Below are 23,369 nucleotides of genomic sequence, written 5' to 3' on the forward strand. Positions count from 1 at the left end.
CCTCTTCCTCTCTGCCTCCTCCCCTCCTCTCTCCCCATCCCTCCCTTTCTCCCTCTTTTTTTGTCTTCATTTTTCTCTCTCTCTTCCTTCATACCAGAATGGGTGTTCTAGGAGTATTTAAGTTGAACAGTGAAATGGAGCTACTGATAAGGAATATAACTCCAGTTTAAAGTATTATTAGTCATTTGTTTCTTCAGTACCATTCAAAAACCATTCTAGTGCCCTCAAAAGAGAAGCTCGGTTCAATTAAATTTAAATCTTTATGGACCTAGAACTATGATTGAGAAATAGAAAAGTATGTTATGTTTCCTAATTTTAAGGAGCTTTAGTATAATTTGTAACTACCTGCTACAGTAGTTTTGACCTATTTCTGACTTTTTAGTTCTACAGGCGCTTTCCTCATAGCCTGTTAGAATTAATTGAGTTAATAAATACCAACTTGACCCAAGACCTTAGCTTTGAGTTAATGACTATTTACTTAGTTCCTTTATTCATAAAAATGGCAAATGTTTATTATCAACTTAAATGCAAAATATTATTAGAGATCTTCAAGTGTTTCTTTTATTTCAAAATACTTTTGAAATAATCATTTTTTCTGTGCAATTTGCTTACCCTTACAATGGCTAACATGAGTGCCTAGTGGTTTCTTAGCCTTTAAATTACATGCATAACATGGCGATCTTATTAAAATATAGATTTGAATTTGGTAGGTCTGAGGGAGGACCCGACAGTTTGTATTTCTAACTAGCTTCTAAGGGATGTCAATACTGCTAGTGCAGAGTAGGAGCAAGGCACAAAAGCATCTGGAAATACATTAGCGAGGGAAACACCCCTGGCCTTTCATAGCTTAGTGGCAGTTAGAGAGGCATAACAGAGTGAAATTTTGTGGTTCTTAGAGGCAACATAATTCCACATTTATTTAGTGGAGGACAGAGGTGGAACCAGCTACCTGGTGGCAGGTTGAATACATTCATATAGCTGCAAGCATCTGGCTCCTTCATTATGATATATAGTAAATACCTAAGCATTTAAACATTACTTATTTAAATATGTTTTAATTATTATAAACTACTTATTTACTTCCCATTTATTATAGTTACACATGGTTAGCTCTTGTTCCACTATATTTATCAAGTGAGCAATCTTTTCTTCCTACTGATTTGAGATGCCATTTTAGTCATGTATATTGGTTATTATATGTTAGGGTATATTTTTAGATGTTCTGTATTGTTCTTTTGACCAATCTGTTCAATGCTTATATCTAGTTTCAAAAATCCCATTTCCGTCACTTAAGCAAACGCAACTATTAGTTGTTGAAAGCAAGAAACTTGGCAACATGAACTTTACTAATACATTTAATTTCATAGTTATTTAACTGCAATCTACATTGTGGTATGTATTGGATTATGAGTGGGAAGATTTGTTTTTAACAATAATACTTCTTCTAGCTTATTAGCTTGAATATATTAGTGGCCAGAGTGAAAAGGAGAAGAGAAATAGTAATTATGATAGAAAGGGAGAATGAAAGATCCTTTCCCCATAATTCATTGTTGGAAATTTCACTCTAAGTCAAATGACAAGGGATCCTTTCAACTTTTGAAATGATTATATATAAACCTGTATTCATTATTTTTGCCACCAGATGGCGAAGTTGCACCCTAAAAGCAGAACTTTACTAGTAATTCTGTGATTATATAATTGCAGAGGTGGTTTTAGACAAATAAGTGGATTAAGTTGGTACTTGAGATTGTAAAAAAACAGGACTTCTTGTGTAACATTGCTTTTCCTCTTGAAATATGATATATATTCTCAATTGTTTATCTCTAATTCTGAGATCTCCGTGTACCAGACTTGTATTTACATCTGAAGGTGTACAGTCTTACCTTTGCCCCCACAAATACTTCAAAATTAAAATATTCTGAGTCGAAGTACCTATTTATTCCCAAGTAGCAGCTTCTTTGTCATTCCCTAGCCTTGCTGATAGCAACATCAGTTATTCTGCTTCCTAAATTAAGATACTTAGGTATTTATTTTCTAATCTTGATTTTCATATTCAGTTAGTATTTACTTAAGGTTTTGGTCAGTTCCATCTCTGTTATATCTCTTGTATTCCACCCTTCCTTTCCAATATAGATATTGTCACTTCCCTGTTTATAAATTAACCATGTGTAGCTTTTTTTCTGGCTTCCTGCTTCCCAGTTTATTTGCTTTTCTTCATATTCTATGTTGATTCCAGAATTATGATTTTAAGTATAGATATGCTGAAGTCATTTACTTGCTCACTTTTGAGGCCTTCCCATCATTGATCGGCTGCTTCCTGCATGCCCCCCACTGGGGATCGAGCCCGCAACCCAGGCATGTGCCCTGACCAGGAATCGAACCGTGACCTCCAGGTTCATAGGTCGATGCTCAACCACTGAGCCCCGCCAGCTGGTTCTAAATTTTACTTTTCCTTCAAAGTCCAACTCAAGTATCCCTACTTACATGAAGCCTTCTTATTTTCCAGCAAGAATTATATTTTTTTGCTGATAAAGGATACCTTTATGTATATAATTCCTTTGTTTATATTTATATATTTCAGCATTCACCACTGTCTGCCCTTTTAGTATACTTGTTGTCAGTGTTTCTTTCCCTCTTAACTAAATTTTGAACAACTGGAGGGCATACTGTCCTTTACATCTTTGTTTCTGTACATGCCTAGTTTAGGTTCTAGAAATAGGTATTCATTGAACATTTTTTTCCTTTTTATTAAATTTATTGGGCGACACTGGTTAACAAAATCACACAAGTTTCAGATGCACAAATACACAACACATCACCTGTACATTGTATTGTGTGTTCACATCCCATGCCAAATCTTTTTCCATCACCATTTATCTTCCCTATACCCACTGCCACCTTCCCCGACACCCTTCTTCTCGGCAATCACCGCACTGTTGTCCGTGCTCATTGAATGTTGAAATAAATTGAATCACTGAGCTGACAATTAGATAACCAGGTCTTTCCCTTATCTTTTACCTATTACAACTGTGCTGTGTTTACAACAATTGAATTTATTTATAGAATCCAGTACTGTATTTTTCCCTGCCTCCTAGATTAAGATAACTAAATTTTTGGTTGTTGCATATAAGATTTTTCTCTAGAATTCTGCCGTTTTTTAGACATCCGCAATGATAATGGGCATTTTAAGTGCTCTAACAGAATGAGATAGTTTCCAGTTTAACCGTTTGCATTTGCATGTTCCATACATGATGTATACTTAGAACTATATTTTCTTTCAATTTCAACTCACCTTTATATCAACTGCCTGTATCTTTGAAATAATTTCAGTGACATTCCTCTATGTCTCTGTCTGGGTTTGGCGACTTTTTACTTTTCATGTAGAGACATTTGATCATAGTTATTTTCCTTTGCCTTATAGAAGTTTCACCTTTTAGTCTGCTGTCCTCTCGGTTTGTCTTTCTTATTCAAGATCTAAGGAAGTTAATTCTTTTAGAGTATGAGTTTAATATATTGGTCATTTGAAGTACAGTGAGTCCTCTCTTAATGTTGTCAGTAGGTTCTACAACTTTAAGGGGAACAAAACATAATGAAACCAGTTTTACCATAGGCTAGTTGATATAAAAAAGAGTTAAATTCCCATAGTATCTTCTCAGTGCTATAATGAAACAATATTGAGTGAAATGAACTGAATGAAAGGAGGTTATTTGAAGACCTGCTTTAGTTGCTTTTCAGTCCTACTTCAAATATTATAACCCAATATCCATTCTCCTAATAGTGACATTTGGTTGACTGAGACTCTATTTACTACTATTTCTTGAAAGTGCCTATAAATTATTTTTTTTAACAAGCTTCTTTTGAGTGTCATATATCCCCTTATAAAACTATATATAGTTGTGATTTGGTATTAATAATAATATCAAGAAAAATGCTTTAGTAGTAGCATTAGAAGGAAAGTGAAGCTAGAAACACAGTAAGATGGGGTAATTTGTTAGCCAGTGGTGGTGGTTTTGCTAGCCAGCTGCATTCTTTTTTAAGCTTTTGCTGATAAAATCATTGGTTAACACTGAAATTACTATTTTTGAGACTCCTTAATCTATTCCAACACTACTGTGCATCTTGGATAACTCAAGTCATTCATACATTAAAAGTATAAAATTTAATAAATTATAACAGGTTATTAACTAATATTAGCATATATGCTCACATATGCTCCTTTCCAACTGATTTTACAGATTTATTGGTAGCAGAAGTGTATGTGTAAGTCTGTACTGTGGACTCTGGGAGCGTATTGCTTCTAGTCTGACTTTTATGGCAATATTAATGTTATAGACTGACTTTTAGGGCATCTCACCCACCTCTCCCCTTACCCTTTGGCTCTCCCGATATATACCAAGTGAAGCAGTTCTGATATTGGTCAAAGAGGTCATGGGTAAAGCTACAAAATTGGACTATCATACTGAGATAGACAAGGGTGAGGGTTGGTGAACGTAAAAACTGTGTTTTAGATTTTTTAGTAAAGTGAATAAAATGGTAACAAATGAAACTGATTTGAGGTAAATGCCTACTTGCATTTTGTTCACAGCATATTTTCATCTTTTATGGCTGATGGGATAGGACAGGCCTGGGATGAAACAATTGGGAACTGTCCTTTGGGCGCTCAAAGAGACCAGACGCTAGATTTATCTTACTGAGTACTGAAGCTTAACGAGCAAGAATAGTCTTTTTAAGGCTCATATAAGGTTTAGCATATCTCACTAGAATTAAAATCAAAGCTTCAAATGCAGATAATGTTATACTTTCTTATTTGATAACTTTAATTGTTCAAGGATTTAGGCATCTAAATTTATGAATCCATAATAACATGAATAATGGTTTGTCATGGTGGAGCCTTAGAAATTTTTTTTTTTAAATACATACTTTATTGATTTTTTACAGAGAGGAAGGAAGAGGGGTAGAGAGTTAGAAACATCGATGAGAGAGAAACATCGATCAGCTGCTTCCTGCACACCCCCTACTGGGGATATGCCCGCAACCAAGGTACATGCCCTTGACCAGAATCGAACCTGGGACCCCTCAGTCCGCAAGCCGACGCTCTATCCACTGAGCCAAACTGGTTAGGGCCTTAGAAATTTTTTATACTCATTTACACTGTAGCATCTGTGCTTATATTCTCTGCCTTTCTGCATGTTACTATAGATAAGCATTCCCTGACCTAGCTTTGCAGAATACCCTCCTATTTTTATCTACGTAAGAATATAGCTCCTGCAATGCTCAGAAGTTGTGAAAGTATGCGATTGGGTGGGGAATAGTTAAACATTTACAAATATAAATGATTATAGTTCGAAATTTCAAGCTCAATGTTATGGAAAGCTGAATAACTTGAATACATTTCTTCAGTTTTAAATTTCACTCTATGTAGGGTGCACGACTACTGCTTACTTGTTTTAAAATGAGAAAGCTACTTGCAGAAAATAAATTACTTATCTTTTATCATGTGTCAAGTATAAGAGGAAGCAAATACAAAAGGCAGCTGAGATTAGCGCAGTGGTTCTCAAACTCTTTGGTCTTGGGACCGCTTTGCAATCTTAAAAATGATTGAGGACCACATAGAGATTTTGTTTATATGGATAATGTTTATGGATATTTACTACATTAGAAATAAAAACAGAAAAGAATTAAAATATATCTTAATTTCAAAACAACAATAAGCCCAGTTCATTTTCACTAATCGTATCGAGGGGATAGAATTCTATGTTGACCTGCAATGAGTTTTACTCTAACCTCAAGTATGTATGGAACCTATGACCTGCTTCTAGCTAGTAGACTGGACGATGGGAATAAACATTTACAAATACAAATAGAAATTCCCTTTCTGTGTTTGCATTACACTGTGTGAGACTATGTCTTAGTCAGAAGACTAAGGAGAGCCCTCTGCTGGCTTTGGAGAAGTGAGCTGCCATGTTGGAAAGGTCTGTGAGCGAACCATATTGCAGGAAACTGCGGGGGCGTTTCTAGGAGCCGAGAACATCCCTGGCTGACAGCCAGCAGGTAAACGCGACGTCAGCCTTAGAGCCAGAAGGAACTGAATTCTGCCAACAATCACGGGAGCTTGGAAAAGGATCTGGAGCTCTAGAAAAAAAAGTGGCCTGGCCACCACCTTGGTTATACCCTTTAAACCGTGCTTGGACTACAGAAGCTGTAAGATGAAAAGTGGGATTTGTATGTTTTTTTTTAAGCCATCAAGATTTTGGTGACTTGTTTTGCAGGAAGAGGAAACTAATAGCACATATTTCAAAAAGGAAAGGAAAACTTAGTGAGAAAATTGGCATTATTTTACTCTTTTTTGCAAATCCCTTTAATGTATAAGCTAGTGGAAGACAGCTGGATTCTTTTATCTCCTGTATTCAATTTCTTGGGATAGCATACATGATGTAACCTCCGGAAAACTCCACTGTATACCCATGAGAGAATGGGAGTTCAAAAGGCAAGTAGCATTTTAGTGTGATTATGAATATAAGTTTGACCGTGCAGATTCTTGTGAGAGTCTTAGGGACCTCCCTGAGGTCACTAGTCTGCATTTTCTTAGAATTGCCAGATTAGAAATTCTTAGTCATCTCCTATTCCATCACCAATAGAGCATTTAGTTGTATCTGGGCAGGGTTATAGAAGACAGACTAACCTATACGGAACTCTCAGCTTCCTTGCTTATGTTTCACTTGATTTCTGGGTATGCCCTTGAGTTTGTCCGTGTGGTTTATTTCGTTGCTCATCATGGTAAGCAAATGATCTTTACTATCTTTGGTCTCTAGGAGAAATAGGTAGCAAAATGTTGAATAGGTGGTGGATTGGGACAAGGTTTTTCTTGAAATGATCCTGGCATCTTTTGATGGTAGCATTTACCTACAAAGGTGCTGTAGCCACTGAGAGATTTAAGACTCAAGAGGAGTTTTCTAAATGTATTTTTTTAAATTTGTAAGACATTTATAGAAATTGTCTCATTTAATTTTTAGTGATATATGCCCATTCCTATGTGTGTATATATGTGTGCAGCACTTGGTAGCGGTAGTAGTGTGTGTTTCTCTTGTTCTTATTTTAATTTTGTGTGATCTCTTCTATCACTAGAAATCCTGAAGGATGACTTAGTTTCAGACATCTCAAGATAAGCTCAATGTATAACGAATTGCTGTTGCCCTAAGATTTGGGATACATTTTTTTTTTGTTAGGAACATTAATAGAGAGTCACGTGGATTTCTTCTTTAGTAATCCAAGGCTCCTCTAATTAAAAAAAAAATGAAGCAAAAATAAATCGTGTAGAGAATAAACATTGTGGCTCCGTATAATCCAGTACTTTTATTTCTGTGACATATACCCACATGTTTTATTTGACACGGTTGGAAGTTGGAAGGTGTGATTTGGAACGTTTTGTCTGGAAAGAAGATCTTTCAAGGTTGGTGTGAAGGTTGTTGGTGGAACGTTCTCACTGTGCTTACCTAATTACACAGTGCTTGAACTGGAAAATTAAACTTAAGGGTACCCTCCCCCTCTACTGATACAATCCCCTGCCACTTTTTTTCTTTTCAGTTCTTTTTTCTATTATAGTTCCACCTGAGCAGTTTTTTGTTTGTCTGTTTCTTAGATATTAGTTTTCAACTTATTTTTCCTCCATAATATTTTCAAATTTGTCTTGAAACTTCTATTTATCCAATCTCTTTAATGTTAGTCTCCTTTTTTCTGTGCATGAGAACTGATTTGTGTTGGTAGAGCAAGATTGACCAATTTTAGTTATATTTCTCAGAAAAAGTTTGTATTTTTCATACAACGAAGACTGTAAGACTATGGGATATGTGGACTCAAAATTGTTGTGATGTAAAATAACTTTTTAACTTCTGTGATATATATCTGGAATTCATTTATATAAATTATTTGACATGATTAAAAGTTTTGAGGCATGATTAAAATCCCTGACTAGAAAGTAGTACGAAACCTGTTTTTTTCTGGTTGACTTTGCTTAATAAGAATCAGAGTCATATGAGTAGGGAGGATTATAGAAGTTTGACCTTCTCATTTTAGTATTTCCCCTAAATATATTTTGATCTGGTGTTTATTCTCTCAAAGTATATGGGATTTGGAAATTATGTTTACTTCCAAAGTCTACATTGACCTTCTCATTTGTATTTTCACAGCATACTTTCTCTTTTACTTTCTGGGACACTTATGCACTGTGAAGTTAGTTTGCATTTTAAATGAGAGCATCCATAAGGAGTTGCTGAATGTCGAAGACGTGGCAGTATTATGTAAGAAGGACTGGCCTGAGAGGAAGGAGATGTGCATGCTCATTCTAACTCCATCACCAACCACCTGGACCAAAAAAATGCATCTTACTTCCTTTCTGTAAAATGAAGGAGTTACTATTCTATTCTAAATGTGCTAGGATACCATTGTTTAACATGGAGCCCTCGGAGGATGTCCCACTGACGGCCTTAGTGGTGCAGTGGGGTCAGGAGAAGCTCCCGCTGCCACCTGTGCTCGCCAGCCATGAGCCCGGCTTCTGGATGAGCGGTGCTCCCCCTGTGGAAGCGCACTGACCCCAGGGGCAGCTCCTGTGTTGAGCATCTGCCCCCTGGTGGTCAGTGTGTATGATAGCCACCAGTCGTTCTGCTGTTAGGGTCATTTTGCATATTACCCTTTTATTATATAGGAAGGATTCTGTTATGTAGAGAATGGTTTGTAGGGTAAGAATTGATGAGGAGAGAAGTTAGGAGTCTATTGAAGTAATCTAGGAGAGAGTTGTTGGTAGTTTGAACTAGAATTGTAGTAACAAGATGGAAATGTGGATTTATGCTTCATTTAGAAGGTGGAGTTAATAGAAATTACTTTTGTTAGATTGGATATGTGTGGTCAGGCATTAAAGAAAGAAATATCTTCTAGATAAATCATGATGTTCTAACCACGGAGTCACACTGGCCAGGGCTCTGTGTCCATTTTTAAGGGGCAGGCATATGTAACTACATTTTTTTTTTTTAGTTTTATTGCTTAAAGTATTACAGACGAGATTGGGCGCGTTCAGGGTGGTATGGCTGTAGACGCTTAAAGTATTACAAAGGGTATTACATACGTCTCCCTTTTCCCCCGCCCTTGTCAATCCCTTGGCCTCCCCTACCTTCTGTAACTACATTTTTTAAGTTGCTAGGATTGAATCAGAATACATGTAAGTTTGCATGACTTTATTTGCATAAGGTGTCCTGCTTTGGCTGAACCAAGACCAAAAAGGGGAGAAGGTTGATGAAGGAAAGTTAGAAGCTATCTGCTCCCAGTCCTTATTGGTGGGTCCTATAGAGTGAGTGATTTTAGGCTAAAAGAGCCTGAGAATTTTCAGAATTGTTTTGAAGCACAGGGTCACAAGCAGTAATTATTCAAATTCCAGATGACAGAACATGGAATTGGTCATTTTTCTTAAACACTGTCTTTTATTGGCTTCTAGGCTGCCATACTCTCCTGATTTCCCTTCTACTTCTGTGGCTGCTCCTCTTCGCTCTCCTTCACTCATGTCTTCTTTACCTGATGGCTTTATGTGGAAATAGTTCCCTGGTGCTTTGTCTTATAATGCACCCCCTACACCCCCCCCACCCCCCTTCTCCATTTCGAACTTTATTTTTTGGGTGATTTCATGTACTCTCTTGGTTAAAATTATTACTACTATGCTGATGCTTCTTGAATTAATATTTTCAGCTGAGAACTCTCTTCTGAACTCCAGAGTGACACACTCAACTGCATATTCATCAGTCTTTTTAGCTATCTTGCATGCTACTTAAATTCTACAACTCATCATCTTCCCCTTCCTTCTCCCTTATTGTGCTCCTCCTTTAGCATTCTCTGTCTCAGCAGGTTTTAAGACTATATGCTTGGTTACTTAAGAGAGAAATCTGAGAGTCATTTTTGACTTCTCTCTTGACCTTCATACACCACCTCCCACCCCTGTGGCAAATCAATCATTATGTCTTGTTGATTCAACATTTCCTTTTATAATGCTCCTTTATCTCCATCTTATTGTGATCACTTTAATCCAAGCCAACCAATGTCTTCCTTTGACTAATGCATTAGCTTTCCAATTGATCTCCCTGCATCCACATATAGTGAAATAATATTTTGCTATGTTTTTAGTGCCTTCATTTTCCCACTTTTTCATGTGTAATGACTAGAAGGAAATTGCTTGAAAGAAAGAAATTGCAGATGGGAACTCTTGGTGGCCAGTATTATTGCATAGTATTTTATTGTTCCCATATTTCGCTAAACACGTTTATAGTTGTGCCAATGAGTATTCTTTCCAATTTTCTTAAGATAACAATGTGCAGTCTGTATTTCTCTACTGAAGCATCTAGGGACACTTGGAAGTTATTAGGTAGCGGAGGTGCCTTGTGAAGACATTTTGCAAGCTTAGGTGTGAGTGCTTGGAGTCTCAAGGCTATAAATATCCCTTATACTGTGGTTCTTGGTGAATGTAGCTATCAGAGAAGGAGTTGGATCTTATTCATATTCATATAGCTCCCGAAATTGTGGTGTTGCTTTCAGGGACTCTCTTGATAGTTACCAAGGGAGCATACACTCAGTCGCAAGTCTAGAGAGATTTGACAAATTGTGTTTTCAGAGATCTTGGTTCTCTTTCCTCTAAACCAGCGGTTCTCAACCCCTTTGGTGGGGGTTGAACGACCCTTTCACAGGGGTCGCCTAAGACCATCGGAAAACACATATATAATTACATACTGTTTTTTTTGTGATGAATCACTATGCTTTAATTATGTTCAATTTGTAACAATGAAATTGGGGGTCACCACAACATGAGGAACTGTATTAAAGGGTCGCGGCATTAGGAAATTTGAGAACCACTGCTCTAAACCATGGAATCTCTGTGCGTCAGAGAGTCACTCTGGACATTTTTGTTCTTGAGCTTAAATCTAGGATTGGTACTCAATAACCTAACTCTTGCATCCAATGGGAAAGATACTTCTGCTGCTGCCGGTTTGTAGGTATAGGAACTGCTTTGATGAGTTACCCTTTGAGACAACATGGAGGGACCTGGAGAGTATTATGCTAAGTGAAATAAGCCAGTCAGAGAAAGAAAAGTGTCACCTGATCTCACTCATATGTGGAATCTAGTGAACAAAATAAACTGATGAACAAAAGAGATGCAGAGACATGGAAGCACGCACCAGACTGATGAATCTCAGAGGGAAGGGGGGCAGGAGGATATTAACCAGAGAACTTATATGCATATATGCAGAACTCTTGGACACAGACAGTAGTGCAGTGAAGACCTGGGGAGGGAGCGGGGAGAGTTAGGAGATAGCTGTAATACTTTGAACAATAAAGATAAATTAAAAAAAGAGTTGCTCTGGCACTGGACTGTTGAAGCAACCCTGCAATACGTCTCATAATGCAGCTCACACCAAAAACTCCATAGGATTAGCCCTCACATTTCTGGTCTAGAAAGAGGATTCAGATGATAATGATGGTGGTGTGGCTTCATACATTTGTGGAGCTTTCTCTATTCCTTTCTGAACTAGATGGTGGAAACTGTAAGGTATCTGTTCTGTAGCAATGGTCAAAACGAGATAGAGTTCAAGCCCCAGGAAATACTCTTTTGTGCATCAGAAAACAACTGAGCATCAACATGCTTTTAAAACAAATACCGTATGATCTCACTAATATGTGGAATCTAATGAACAAAATAAACTGACCAACAACATGGAACCAGAAGCATGGACACATGGAACAGAGTGGCTGGTGCCCGAGGGGAGGGGGGTGGGGTGACTGGATATAGAAGGCGAAGGGGTTATAGGTGTCCCATGGACATGGACAATAGTGTGGTAAAGGCCAAGGGAGGGGGAGGCAGGGGTGGGAGGGCGTGGGCAAAGGAGGAGAAGAGAGGGACACTTGCAATAATGTCAACATTAAACATTTTAAATAAACATTGTGAAAAAAACATGTTAATGAAAACTGCTGTAGGTATTTTGAACTAAACTTTCCTGATGTCTTTAAGTTTACAGTGTACTTTTTGGGTCTGGGCAGTCTTTCTTCTGTACCTGGATATACTGTGCGGCCCACATGGAGTTGAAGCGGCTATATACTGTTGCTAATGGATATAGGTATCTTTATTGAATGCCCTTCCCCCACCCCTTTTTGGAAGTTTTGTCATCTGCCTTTTATTTTTTTGCTTATTTGTTATCCCTGAGATGAATGGGTCTGTGGTTTTGGCTTAGGGAAATATTATAATACCAGACTTCCATTTGCAAAATATGTAATAATTCACCTGGTTCTCTGGACTATAATTCTTCTAAGCCCAATTTTTCTTTTTAAAATATATTTTTATTGATTTCAGAGAGGAAGGGAGAGGGAGAGAGAGATAGAAACATCAATGATGATAGAAACTCATTGATTGGCTGCCTCCTGCACACCCCCTACTGGGGATTGAGCCTGCAACCTGGGCATGTGCCATTGACCAGAATCCAACCTGGGACCTTTCATTCCACAGGCTGACACTCTATCCACTGGCCAAACCGGCTAGGGCTAAGCCCAAGATTTTGATGAGTCAGATGCTACAAATAGTCAGTGGAACAAGAATAATGCAATGGAAGAGTAGTGCAGTTATTTCAATTATGCAGGTAAAACTACAGATCTATATTTTAATAAGATGAAAAATTTCTTTAGCATTTCATGGATTTTGTTATAGATTATACATATTGTATACCATATGGTTTCATTAGTTGATCAGCTATGTTTAGATGTTTACATGTATGGAGCATTATAATAGAAAAGATTTGGAACTCTTAGAAATTCAAAATAAAGCCAGACATCTTTAAAACTGTAAAATTTAAGTGTTCTCAAGAAAGTGACATTTGAGCCCTTAGGGAAGAGGAGCAGGTGAAAGCTGAAGAAATCACTTGTGTGATATTGAGGGTACGAAGAGGAAGCTGACCAGTAGTGCCTGTTGGTGGTGAGACCCAGAGAAAGGCAGTAGCTGCAGTGTTTGCTCGTTAGAAGGAGTTATTTTAATGCTCATTCCAGGGATGTTTCCATTGCTTAGACCATTTTTGAAAGTATTCCTGACCTTGCTTTCAGATCCTATTTTGAAACACAAAAGAAATTTTCTCTTTAAAAACAAAGAATGTTTTGCTGTGTAATCAACCTCTTATTTAATAGACTTGCTTCAAAAGGGCTTTTGATTATTTACAAGAATTGAATCTACCCATGGGGGGATATATTTATATGTTTTATCACAGATAGTATGAGCTTTGAAATTAAGAATTTTAAAAATGTATATGTTTCAATTTATAGAAATTGATCTTTCAGAAGTGTGAGAAATTTTGAGATGTTTGCTCTAACCGAAATATCCTTGATTGATCACTGGTGTTTCAGTTCATCTACAGAGACTGGTCTGTTCACAAATAGACGTGTGTATTTATGTGTGTGTGTATGTGCCCGTGTGTGTATGTTGGCAGTTGAGAGAAAGATAGGTAAGGAGCATTTGAAATGGAGTCCATAGTTGAAGATCTTCATTCAGATATTTTACAAGCTGTGTGATCTTCAGTCCCCTACAGCTTCAAAATGATTTCACTTATATGTGGAATCTAATGAACAAAATAAACAAAATAGAAACAGACTCATAGATACAGCAAACAGACCAACAGCTGTCAGAGGGGAGGGAGGTTGGAGGCTGGGTAAAAAAGGTGAAGGGATTAAGCAAAAAGAAACCACAAAAAAACTTGTAGACACAGACAACAGTATGGTGATTAAAAGAGGGAAGGAGTGGTGAGGAGAAGATAGAAGAGGGTGAAAGGGTGATAAGTGGTGATGGAAGGAGATGACTTTGGGTGGTGAACACTCAATACTATATGCAGAAGATGTATTATAGGATTGTATACATAAAACCTAAATAATTTTATTAACCAATAAATTCAATAAAAATTAAAAACAAATTTTAAAAAATTATAGCAACATTACCACCCACTCATGTTTTCTGGATATTAAAAAATAGATTTAGAAGTACTTTGTAAATGAAAAAATACTTTATGTGTGTATATATATTTCATAACTAGATTAGTGTGCACCTATAAAAGTTATTGCTTAAATAATAAGCAAAATAGGAGCACTTTTAATTGAGGACAAACCCCATAATTGGACATCTTAGTTTATAAAAAAAATTAGTTGTTTAAAATTTTATGTTATAGAATATTTATTTTTGTGTCATTTAAAATGTGTATTATTACATGCTTATTTTGTATTGTTCTTTTGTGACATGTTTACTCATGTCAAAAAAGAATTCACCAGTTAAAAAAAACTTCTTAGTGTATTTACATGCCTATTTATTGATAGTGGTATGTGTACAGAAGGGAATAGAGGGAGTTAGGGCTAAAAGTTGAGGTAAAGCCCTAGCTCTAGGCTTGGCTCAGTGGATAGAGCTTTAGCCTGCAGACTGAAGGGTCTTGGGTTCAGTTTTGGCCAAGGGCACATGCCTGGGTTGTGGGCTTCATCCCCAGTAGGGGGCGTGTAGGAGGTAGCCAATCAATGATCCTCTTTCATCATTGATGTTTCTATGTCTCTCTCTCTCTCCTTTCTCTCTGAAATCAAAGAAATATATTTAAAAAAAAGTTGAGGTAAAAGAGAAGGGGTTAAAAGGGATGCATCTGTTAAATAAATGAAATGGTTTAGGAGCAATTAAAGATCAAGAAACATTCATCATCTGTATAAGTGTGTTGATTTTTAAAATTTGGATTACACACTTCTAGAACATTTTTTTTGTAGAAAGATGGATGCACCTGGATATAGAATAATCCAAGATTTTATCTAAACCAGAACTACTCAGTGAGAAGGGAGGATGATCTGGGGTATTGTATTCATATACTACTGGAGCCTCCAGGAAACAGCCTTTTCTGAAGAAAGCTATGACCACCATTATTGAAATCAATGAATAATAATCGATAAAGTCTCACTGGCGTTAGCTGTGTTTTTTGATTTGCGGGAATGTTGATATTTATGTGTGCTGCTTACGTGATTTTTAATTGATAGGGTCCTCCCCCCTAAAATTACACAAGTAATCAGGTAGTCACTATGGATAGCCTTTAAAAGGGACATTATTAACTTTTCTTAGAAAAATACATAAGTGGAGACATTTTAAAATTAAATAAGACATTAAGAAGATTTCCACATGTTTCTTTAGAAGAAGTACGGCATTGTAAATGCAGACAGTAAAAGCTCCGTTGGCCTCTCCTCTTTTTATTGCTTCATGGTATCAAAGGCGATACCACTTATTTTGAGAATGCTCTGGCCCTATGCAGCAGCTTGAACATTGAAGAGACCCATAGACTCTGTTGCCGGAGTTATTTCTTTCCCACGGAAGGAGGGGAGGGCTGGAGAATGCATCACCTCTCTTCCTTTTACCTGGTGGTAGCATTGAGACGAGACCTTGCCCCCATTTTTATGACTTCGACTTGATTGCTGGCAGCCAGATGTGCTGAAACTCCTGACGGCAGCATCTATTCATGGCGTGATTTTAATAGGCTTAGAGAAATATGAGTAGAGTACATGAAAGCAGTCAGCTTCACACTTCAGCTGGGGAAGCCCCAAAAAGCTCACTGCTGTTTGGAATTCTTGCTACAGTCAGGAGAAAGCCGAAAGCTGCTCGGGCACTGAATCTTCTACGACTGAATTAGAAGAATAATGACTGTACAATTAACTATCAACCTCTGCTCATTTAAGCACAGTTTTTACAGAGCTCCGGAGAAATATGGAACTTGATTGGCATGTTTTTATTTGACAGCGTGTGCAAATAGATGACTTTAAAGACAGGTGGTAAGGAAAAATAAAGAGAAGAAAGAGAGAGAGGGGGGAAAAAAAAAGAAAAGAAAGAAAATGCAATTTGAGACATTGCGCCAGGTCTGCAATTCTGTTTTATCTCATTTTCATGGGGTTTTTTCATCCCCACCAAATATTTTACAAAATGAGCTTTTTGGACAAACGCTGAATAATACAAGGTAAGTAAAGCTAAACTGTATTTTCTTTTAGTGTTGGTATTTTCAGAATACTAATCTTATATGTCTGTAAAAATTGTTCTGTATTAAAATGTGAGCATCATCAGGGTGTTGTCTTTTTATCTGAAATAGACAATTTTATGTAGTGTTCTTAATTGATTTTAGGAAGGAAAGCAAGCTTACTTCAAAGCACAGAAAGCATCTTAAATTTAACTAGGTTGACCTCTGAATCATGCAGGCTGTTTCATGATTTCATTTTCTAAGAAATAAAAGGATTAACTTAAAATGCCTGACATCTTTCTCTTTGTGATGATGGCAGTTATTATATTGCATATATGGGGATGGGGCTAAATAATCATGCGTGATTTGCTGGAAAAGGTGAATTAGCAGTTATGCATGCTCTTTGTAAAACATGCGGAAGATGTTTTCTAGGTCTGAGATATTTCTCTATGCAGGGATCAATAATCACCTTTAAACAGGCTCTGTTATGGAACTGCTAATAAGGCTTTGTATTAGATTGGCTAGTTTGGAAGGATGCTTTGTTATAAATTCTATTGCTTTTCAACCTGATCTTTTTGTATGTGTGTGTGGTGAAGGTTGTTAAATTCTGAACATATGTTTTAGATGGTTTCTCTAGCTTATGGTTTAAAGAGATAGCGTATAGAAGAATGCTTCTAAAATTCAGTTTTGTCATCCAGTTTTCTCCTCCTTTAAGTTGCTTGTCTTTTGAGAATTTCTAATGTGATATACCTAGTATAGAAATAAAAAGCTCATTTTCACTCAATACGTGTGGGGAAAGACTGAGAAAGAAACGATAATGTATTGAAATCTTCTGGAAATCGAGGGAAAACTAATAGTGCACAGAATATTGAATGGTTTTGCAGTTCTCTTCCGTTTAGGGTCTTTGAACAATGTGAGGCAGCCTGTTTTAGAGATGAAGAAATACCTAATAGCAGTATATGTTTTGATTTAACAAACGTAAAGGAGGCTTTATAAATTTCTAGGCATTTAAAACATTTACTGATGATAAATATATCTGTGACCTTTCCATTGAATATGGAGCAGCATGTTTCCTTTTAATAAAATTTCACATCTTTCCCCAGTGCAGATCTGTTCAGTTAACTAATTCTATTTTTTTTAATAATTTTGTTTTCAGACTAATGTAAAATATATAGCAGCATGTGAAATGCTATGATAGGTTATCTATAGTTTCAGATAGAAAGATAGTGGGTTTTCTTACTTAGCAATATAATATTTAAGTGTATGGTTTATGATAAAAATAATCTGTATTGATTTAAGTATGGCTTTCTTAAGAATTCCTTGACCCAAAGGTACTAGTAACTAGAGTTTTAGGATATGTACTCATCCCTTATAAATACTTTCCATATTTGATTTCTCTTTTTTTTAATGCCAAGAATTTATGTGTTTAAAAATATTTAAGAATTGTGCATAGTATGGAATTAATTTTAAAGTAAATGTTACTAGGTTTAAAATATGAGAATATCTATTTTTTGAGGGAATTATATGCACCCCTATTACTACACATTTGCTTTGGCCACAAGTTTCTTTTAGCACAAGTTGTCATGCTTATAATTGTCATGCTCTCATTATTAACAATCTGGGATTTTATGCTGTGGTAATTAAATATTAAATTGTGGAGTTTGTAAGGATTCTGTAAGACCAGTCTTATTTAACTTTTTTTAACCTAAATAATCTGAAACAATCAATAAAGAATTTATTCTGTTTTAGGGGGGAAAAACCACTTCCTAAGTTCTTAACTTGGTCTTCTAAAAACATATGACTTTTCTTTCTCATGTAGATCTATTGATCTTCATAACTAATCAAGTACTTGATTTACTTACAAAGTAAGTCAAAACCAATTTAAAAATAGCTATTATTTTAGAAGTATGAAGAGTAAAAATAAATTTATAAGAACGTACAGTTAATAAAGCCCCCCTGCACATATTTTAATGTTTTGGTTACTTTGTGTGCCGATCAGACACAATGGTCTTTTAAAATTATTATTTTGCTTAGATGAAAAAAATATAAATACCTAAGCATCAACATTTCAAGTTAGCATAGAATCAGAAAGTAAGATTTGGACTTTAAAAAAAAATCATCCTTGAAGAAAAAAATGGAAGAATAATGACTTAGTATGTCATCAGAAGATGTTATCTTACAACTTAAAATTTTTCTAAGTAATGAGACTTTCAACTTCATGGACTGGACATTATGCGTTTGAGATCTGAAGCATCAATTACATAAGTATCACCTCTGGAAAGAACAGTTTGGTTATTATTACATGAATAGTTCTCGTCTGTTTGGACTAGTTGAAATGGAATATTCAGTATTTGTATTGTGACATTAATTCCATCTTTACACTGATAGACAGTAACACCAGGGATATGGACAATTAGGTTATATTTTCTTCTGAATTGCTTTCTAGGAGAAATGACTAGAATAGTACCATGTATCAGTTGTAGACAACGTATTATCTAAAGAGGACCCTTTCAGGGAGTTTTCTTGAGGCTTTTTCTAGGTACCCAATCTTATCCCTAAATCTGCAACGCAACCTTCATCAGGTTGTCAGATGATAGGGCAATTTACTTCTATGACATATTAGCAATAGAAGATTAAGATGAAAATCTCCCAAAATAATTGCTCCAAAAGCATTTCCAGATTCAACTTGCAAAGGAGCAAAGATTTTTAAAGACACCTATAACATTTTATGTATCACAAATCACTAAACTGGAGATTAATATAGATTGTTAAAGCATTTTATTACCTAATGAATAATTGAAATTTACATGTGAGTGGAAATCATTAGAATATTTTAGGCTTTTTGTTGGGAACCTTATAGTACAGAACCCTATGTTTCAATCTGGAAGTTTTTAACTTATTCTCTTATCATTGTGGATCTTGAGTACCATTGTAGGGCATTAAAGAGGTGGCAGGATATCCTGTGTTCTTTTACAGTTAAAATGAAATAACTGAAGGTCCAGCAAGAAGAAGCCACACACAGTGTCTGTGTCCTATGGCAACCCACTTGATAGGTTTTGATGAAATGCCACTTTGATTTAAACTCTGGTTATCAAGTTTTCTTACTGTAAACTCATCTCCCCCGAAATAAATTAATCCGGATACAAAGATAATTGCTTTTATTGCCTGTAGAAAAGTCCTCAAGTATTAAATTCATTATGAAATCTAAGTTTTGCAATCTTGTCTTTGGAAGGAAACATAAATATTGGGATGCTAGAGGTATATTTTTAGTACAGTTCACTGCGTTGAATAATCAATTGCTTTGAACATTATTCAAAAGATGATGGCCATCTTTTGTGATAACATTTCTGGAATAATGTACTTAATATCTCCCAAGTGTCCCCATTTACTGATTTTTAGTAATCTTTCTTGTACCATGAAGAAAACGTATTTTCTTCCAGATTGTGATTATTTCTGCGTCACCAAAGGTGTGAGAGTGAATTTGCTGTGCTGGTTGGCCACACAGGGGCATAATAGAACTTGATTTAGTCGGAATAGGTAAAGACAGGCTTTCTCTCCCTTCGTACATGTGTGCAGACTTTTATATTAAAAGATATACAGACTTTCATTTTAAATGTAAGAGTAAAAAAACTTAGCAGACCAAAGAATATTTGGATTTGTAGTAGGTATTTTTAATTGTAAGTAAGTTAACCATAAGTTCCGGTTTGTCTGAACTAGTCCTAGTTTATGACTGCTATCTTCCACTCTTTATTATTAATAACACTTTTCTCTCTCTCAAGAGTGTTTATTGGACAGTAAATTATGGAGCTGTTCTCATTATAAAAAGAAATGGAAAGCTTGAAGTCACCTAGTGTAAATGGATTCTTTTCCACTGAAACATTTTCACAGTTCTAAAACAATATTACTTAAAAATAGAAATATAAAACAGTGTTATTTATTTAATTTGTAAAATAAATGCTTAATTATTTAGCCTGGTAGTGTTATTTTTTGTTGTTGTCAGGAATACTTAATCATTTACACAGCGTTTACTATCGCTTTGGTTTATAATGAAGCCATCAGTATGTGTTCAGGATTTTTGGCTCAGACACCTGTTATTTATCATGGCACATTATTGGCTACTTTGACATTGAAATAAGAGCATGCTTACTTTTCATAGCTCTGGGAATGCAGTACTCACAGTGTGTATTGTTTGGAGTTGGTAGGAGTGCAACACAATCAATATGTCATGATGGGAACATATTTTATAAACAATCTGTATTCTGAAGTTTAGAGCCACCCAGTAGTCTGAGACATGTGCATAGATGCACACAACATGCGTGTATTATGCATGTATATAAACCTTGTTAAATGTATAATAATTATAAATATAAAAATTATATACTATCTACATAAAAGGTTATCTTAACAAGTATATATTTCTAATTAAAATGACTTAATTCACAGATATGTATATAACTACTATTTTTAGAGTCTAGATCAGGGGTCCTCAAACTTTTTAAACAGGGGGCCAGTTCACTGTCCCTCAGACCGTTGGAGGGCCAGACTATAGTTTAAAAAAAAGTATGAACAAATTCCTACGCACACTGCACATATCTTATTTTGAAGTAAAAAACCAAAATGGGAACAAATACAATATTTGTATTTGCATGTGGCCTGCGGGCCGTAGTTTGAGGACCCCTGGTCTAGATACTTAATCTGATACTGATAAATAATCTTTAAGTATTTTCCTTATTTAAATAACTTTTTATAAAGTTACTGCTATTGTTGATGACTGACAGGTAAATGTTCACTGTACTTTTTTATTATAAACTTTTATATGACCATAAAAGATCGTAGAAAACTCAAGGAAGACAATTACTGGTAAACTTCTTTGTGTTTAATTCAGGCACTATTAACTGAATAGTAAAATGGATTCATTTCATATGTGCTATGGCTGTCTTCATATCCATTTACGAATTACAAAGATTCATATACTCAGCAAAAGAATCCCTCATGATTTGAGTTTGGCTTCTGAATTTGAGACATTTTAAGTATATCAGAAATGTGTGTGAACACTTCCTTTGGACAAACTGGAAAAAGCCATTGAACTTTAAAATTGTAGTATCTTCAAATGTAAAGGCCCTTTTCCTGCCTAGTGCTTATTATTATTATTATTTAATATATTTTTATTGATTTCAGAAAGGAAGAGAAAAGGCGAGAGAGAAACATCAATAGTGACAGAGAATCATTGATTGGCTGCCTCCTGCATGCCCCACACTGGGAATCAAACCTACAACTTGGGCATGTGCCCTGACCTGGAATTGAACCATGACCTCCTGGTTCATAGGTCAGTGCTCAACCACTGATCCATGCCAGCAGGGCTTGCCTAGTGTTTTGTAATCTACGCTTTTTGTTTGTTTTTATCAGAGAATACTTTCTTCAAAAACTAACTCAATATGGAAAACAGGTAAAATTAGAACAGCTCTGGTTTAGAAAGTGGGACATGGGACCCACATTAGACTCCAAGAAACACAATTTTTAGCAGATTGCTTAAATCAAATTCAGGACTTCTTACTTAAACTCCTTTAAATTTTCCTTCTCATTGTGTGACCTTTGAAATGTCAGAGATAGAGGTGATGGAAAATGACAAGGACAGCTGCCATGTTCAATCAAGGATTGATTTATGCCTGACTCTTCCACAAAGAGTGGTAGCTTTACCTTGTCTAGTGTCAGGACTTGTGTTCATGTCTTGCATTGGCTACTTACTGGCTGTGTGATATGGTAAAGTCACTCTACCATGAGCTTCTTGACTTAGGGATTATATATTCATTAACCCCTGAGTTTCCACACTTAGCCCTCAGGCTTCTTTCCAGTCCATGCCAGCTTCCCTCAGCCCGTAACCCAGCGGTTCTCAACCTGTGGGTCACGAGCCCTTTGGTGGTTGAACGACCCTTTTGCAGGGGTCGCCTAAGACCATCCTGCATATCAGATATTTACATGACGATTCATAACAGTAGCAACATTACAGTTATGAAGTAGCAACGAAAATAATTTGATGGTTGGGTTACAACATGAGGAACTGTATTTAAAGGGCCAGAAGTTTGAGAACCACTGCTCTATACCCAAATATCGTTTTGCTTCCCCCCCCCCACTATAAATGCACTCTGTCTGTTCTAGAACTTTATATAATTGAAATCATATAGAATATACTCTTTCACAAAAGACTTAGCATAATTTTAAATATTCACCCATGTCATTACATGTATGAATAGCTTTTTCATTTGTATTTATTCCTGAGTAATATTCCATGATACAAATATACCACACTCTCACATATTAGTTTTTGTGTGTATGGTGTGAAGATAGAAGTCAAGATTTAGATTTTTCTGGATTGTCAGTGTTCCATCACTATTTATTGATTAGAATTAAAGACTTTCTGCACCCTATTGGATTGTTTTGTCACCTTTATAGACAATTAAATAATGGTATAAGTGAGATTCGCTTTCTGGGATATCTATTCTGTTAAGAAAATTCATTACTTTATAAAACACTTAATATGAGTGCATCACATATTAGTTTTCTGTTACCACAAGTGTAGGGGGTTAAAACAATACCCATTTATTACCTTGCATTTCTGTAGATCAGAAGTTCCGGTGGGGTCATATGAGCTCTCTGCTTAGGGTCTCCAAGGCTGAATCAAGATGCCAGCTAGCCTAGGCTCTTTTCTGGAAGACCATGCAAGAACCCACTTCCAGCTTCATTAAGATTGTTGGCAGAACCCAGTACTTTGGGTTGTGGACTGAGGTTCCTGTTTCCTGGTGGCTCTCAACTTCTAGAGGCCTCTTGCATGTTTTTAGCTCATAATTCTGTTCATTTTATTAATTTATTTAAAAAATATTTTTACTGATTTTAGAGAGGATGGGAGAGGGGGAGAGAAATAGAGACATCAATGATGAGAAAGCATCATTGATCAGCTGCCTTCTGCACGCCCCCTACTGGAGGCCAAGCTTGCAACCAGGGCATGTGCCCTTGACTGGAACTGAGCCTGGGACCTTTCAGTCCGCAGGCTGATGTTCTATCCACTGAACCAAACGAGTTAGGGATCATTTTATTTTTATAGTAATTCTTTTTAAAATTGAGATATACTGACATATAGTTGTAGGACTACAACATAATGATTTGATACATATATACATTGCACAATGATTACCAAAATTAGTTTAGGTAACATTCATCACTGCAGTTATTTATTTTTTTTATCTTGTAATAATAACTTTGAAGATTTACTTTCTCAGCAATTTTTGAATGTATAATACAATATTGTTAACTATAGTCACATGCTGGACATCACGTCCCAGGACT

At 36.0% G+C, this 23,369-nt stretch overlaps 1 protein-coding gene across 20 annotated transcripts in view; it reads left to right on the top strand.

Annotated features, from left to right (window-relative positions):
- RIMS2 (regulating synaptic membrane exocytosis 2) overlaps positions 1-23,369 on the top strand; it is a gene marked incomplete at its 5' end in the record, with an annotated part of 342,653 nt that overhangs the window by 89,347 nt on the left and 229,937 nt on the right. For 6 of the 20 annotated variants that reach the window (XM_081111187.1, XM_081111186.1, XM_081111189.1 and 3 more), the window contains one exon: positions 15,086-16,031. The exons of 12 other annotated variants lie outside the window; for them this stretch is intronic. In XM_081111187.1, the coding sequence (XP_080967313.1) occupies positions 15,910-16,031 (122 nt within the window). Of the gene's footprint in view, positions 1-15,085; positions 16,032-23,369 lie in introns of those variants that run through there. 2 more of the 20 variants (XM_081111210.1, XM_081111211.1) reach the window with 1 other exon arrangement.

Source organism: Myotis nattereri (genome assembly GCF_964212035.1).
Source record: "Myotis nattereri genome assembly, chromosome: 17".
In the NCBI taxonomy this organism is placed as follows: Eukaryota; Metazoa; Chordata; class Mammalia; order Chiroptera; family Vespertilionidae; genus Myotis; species Myotis nattereri.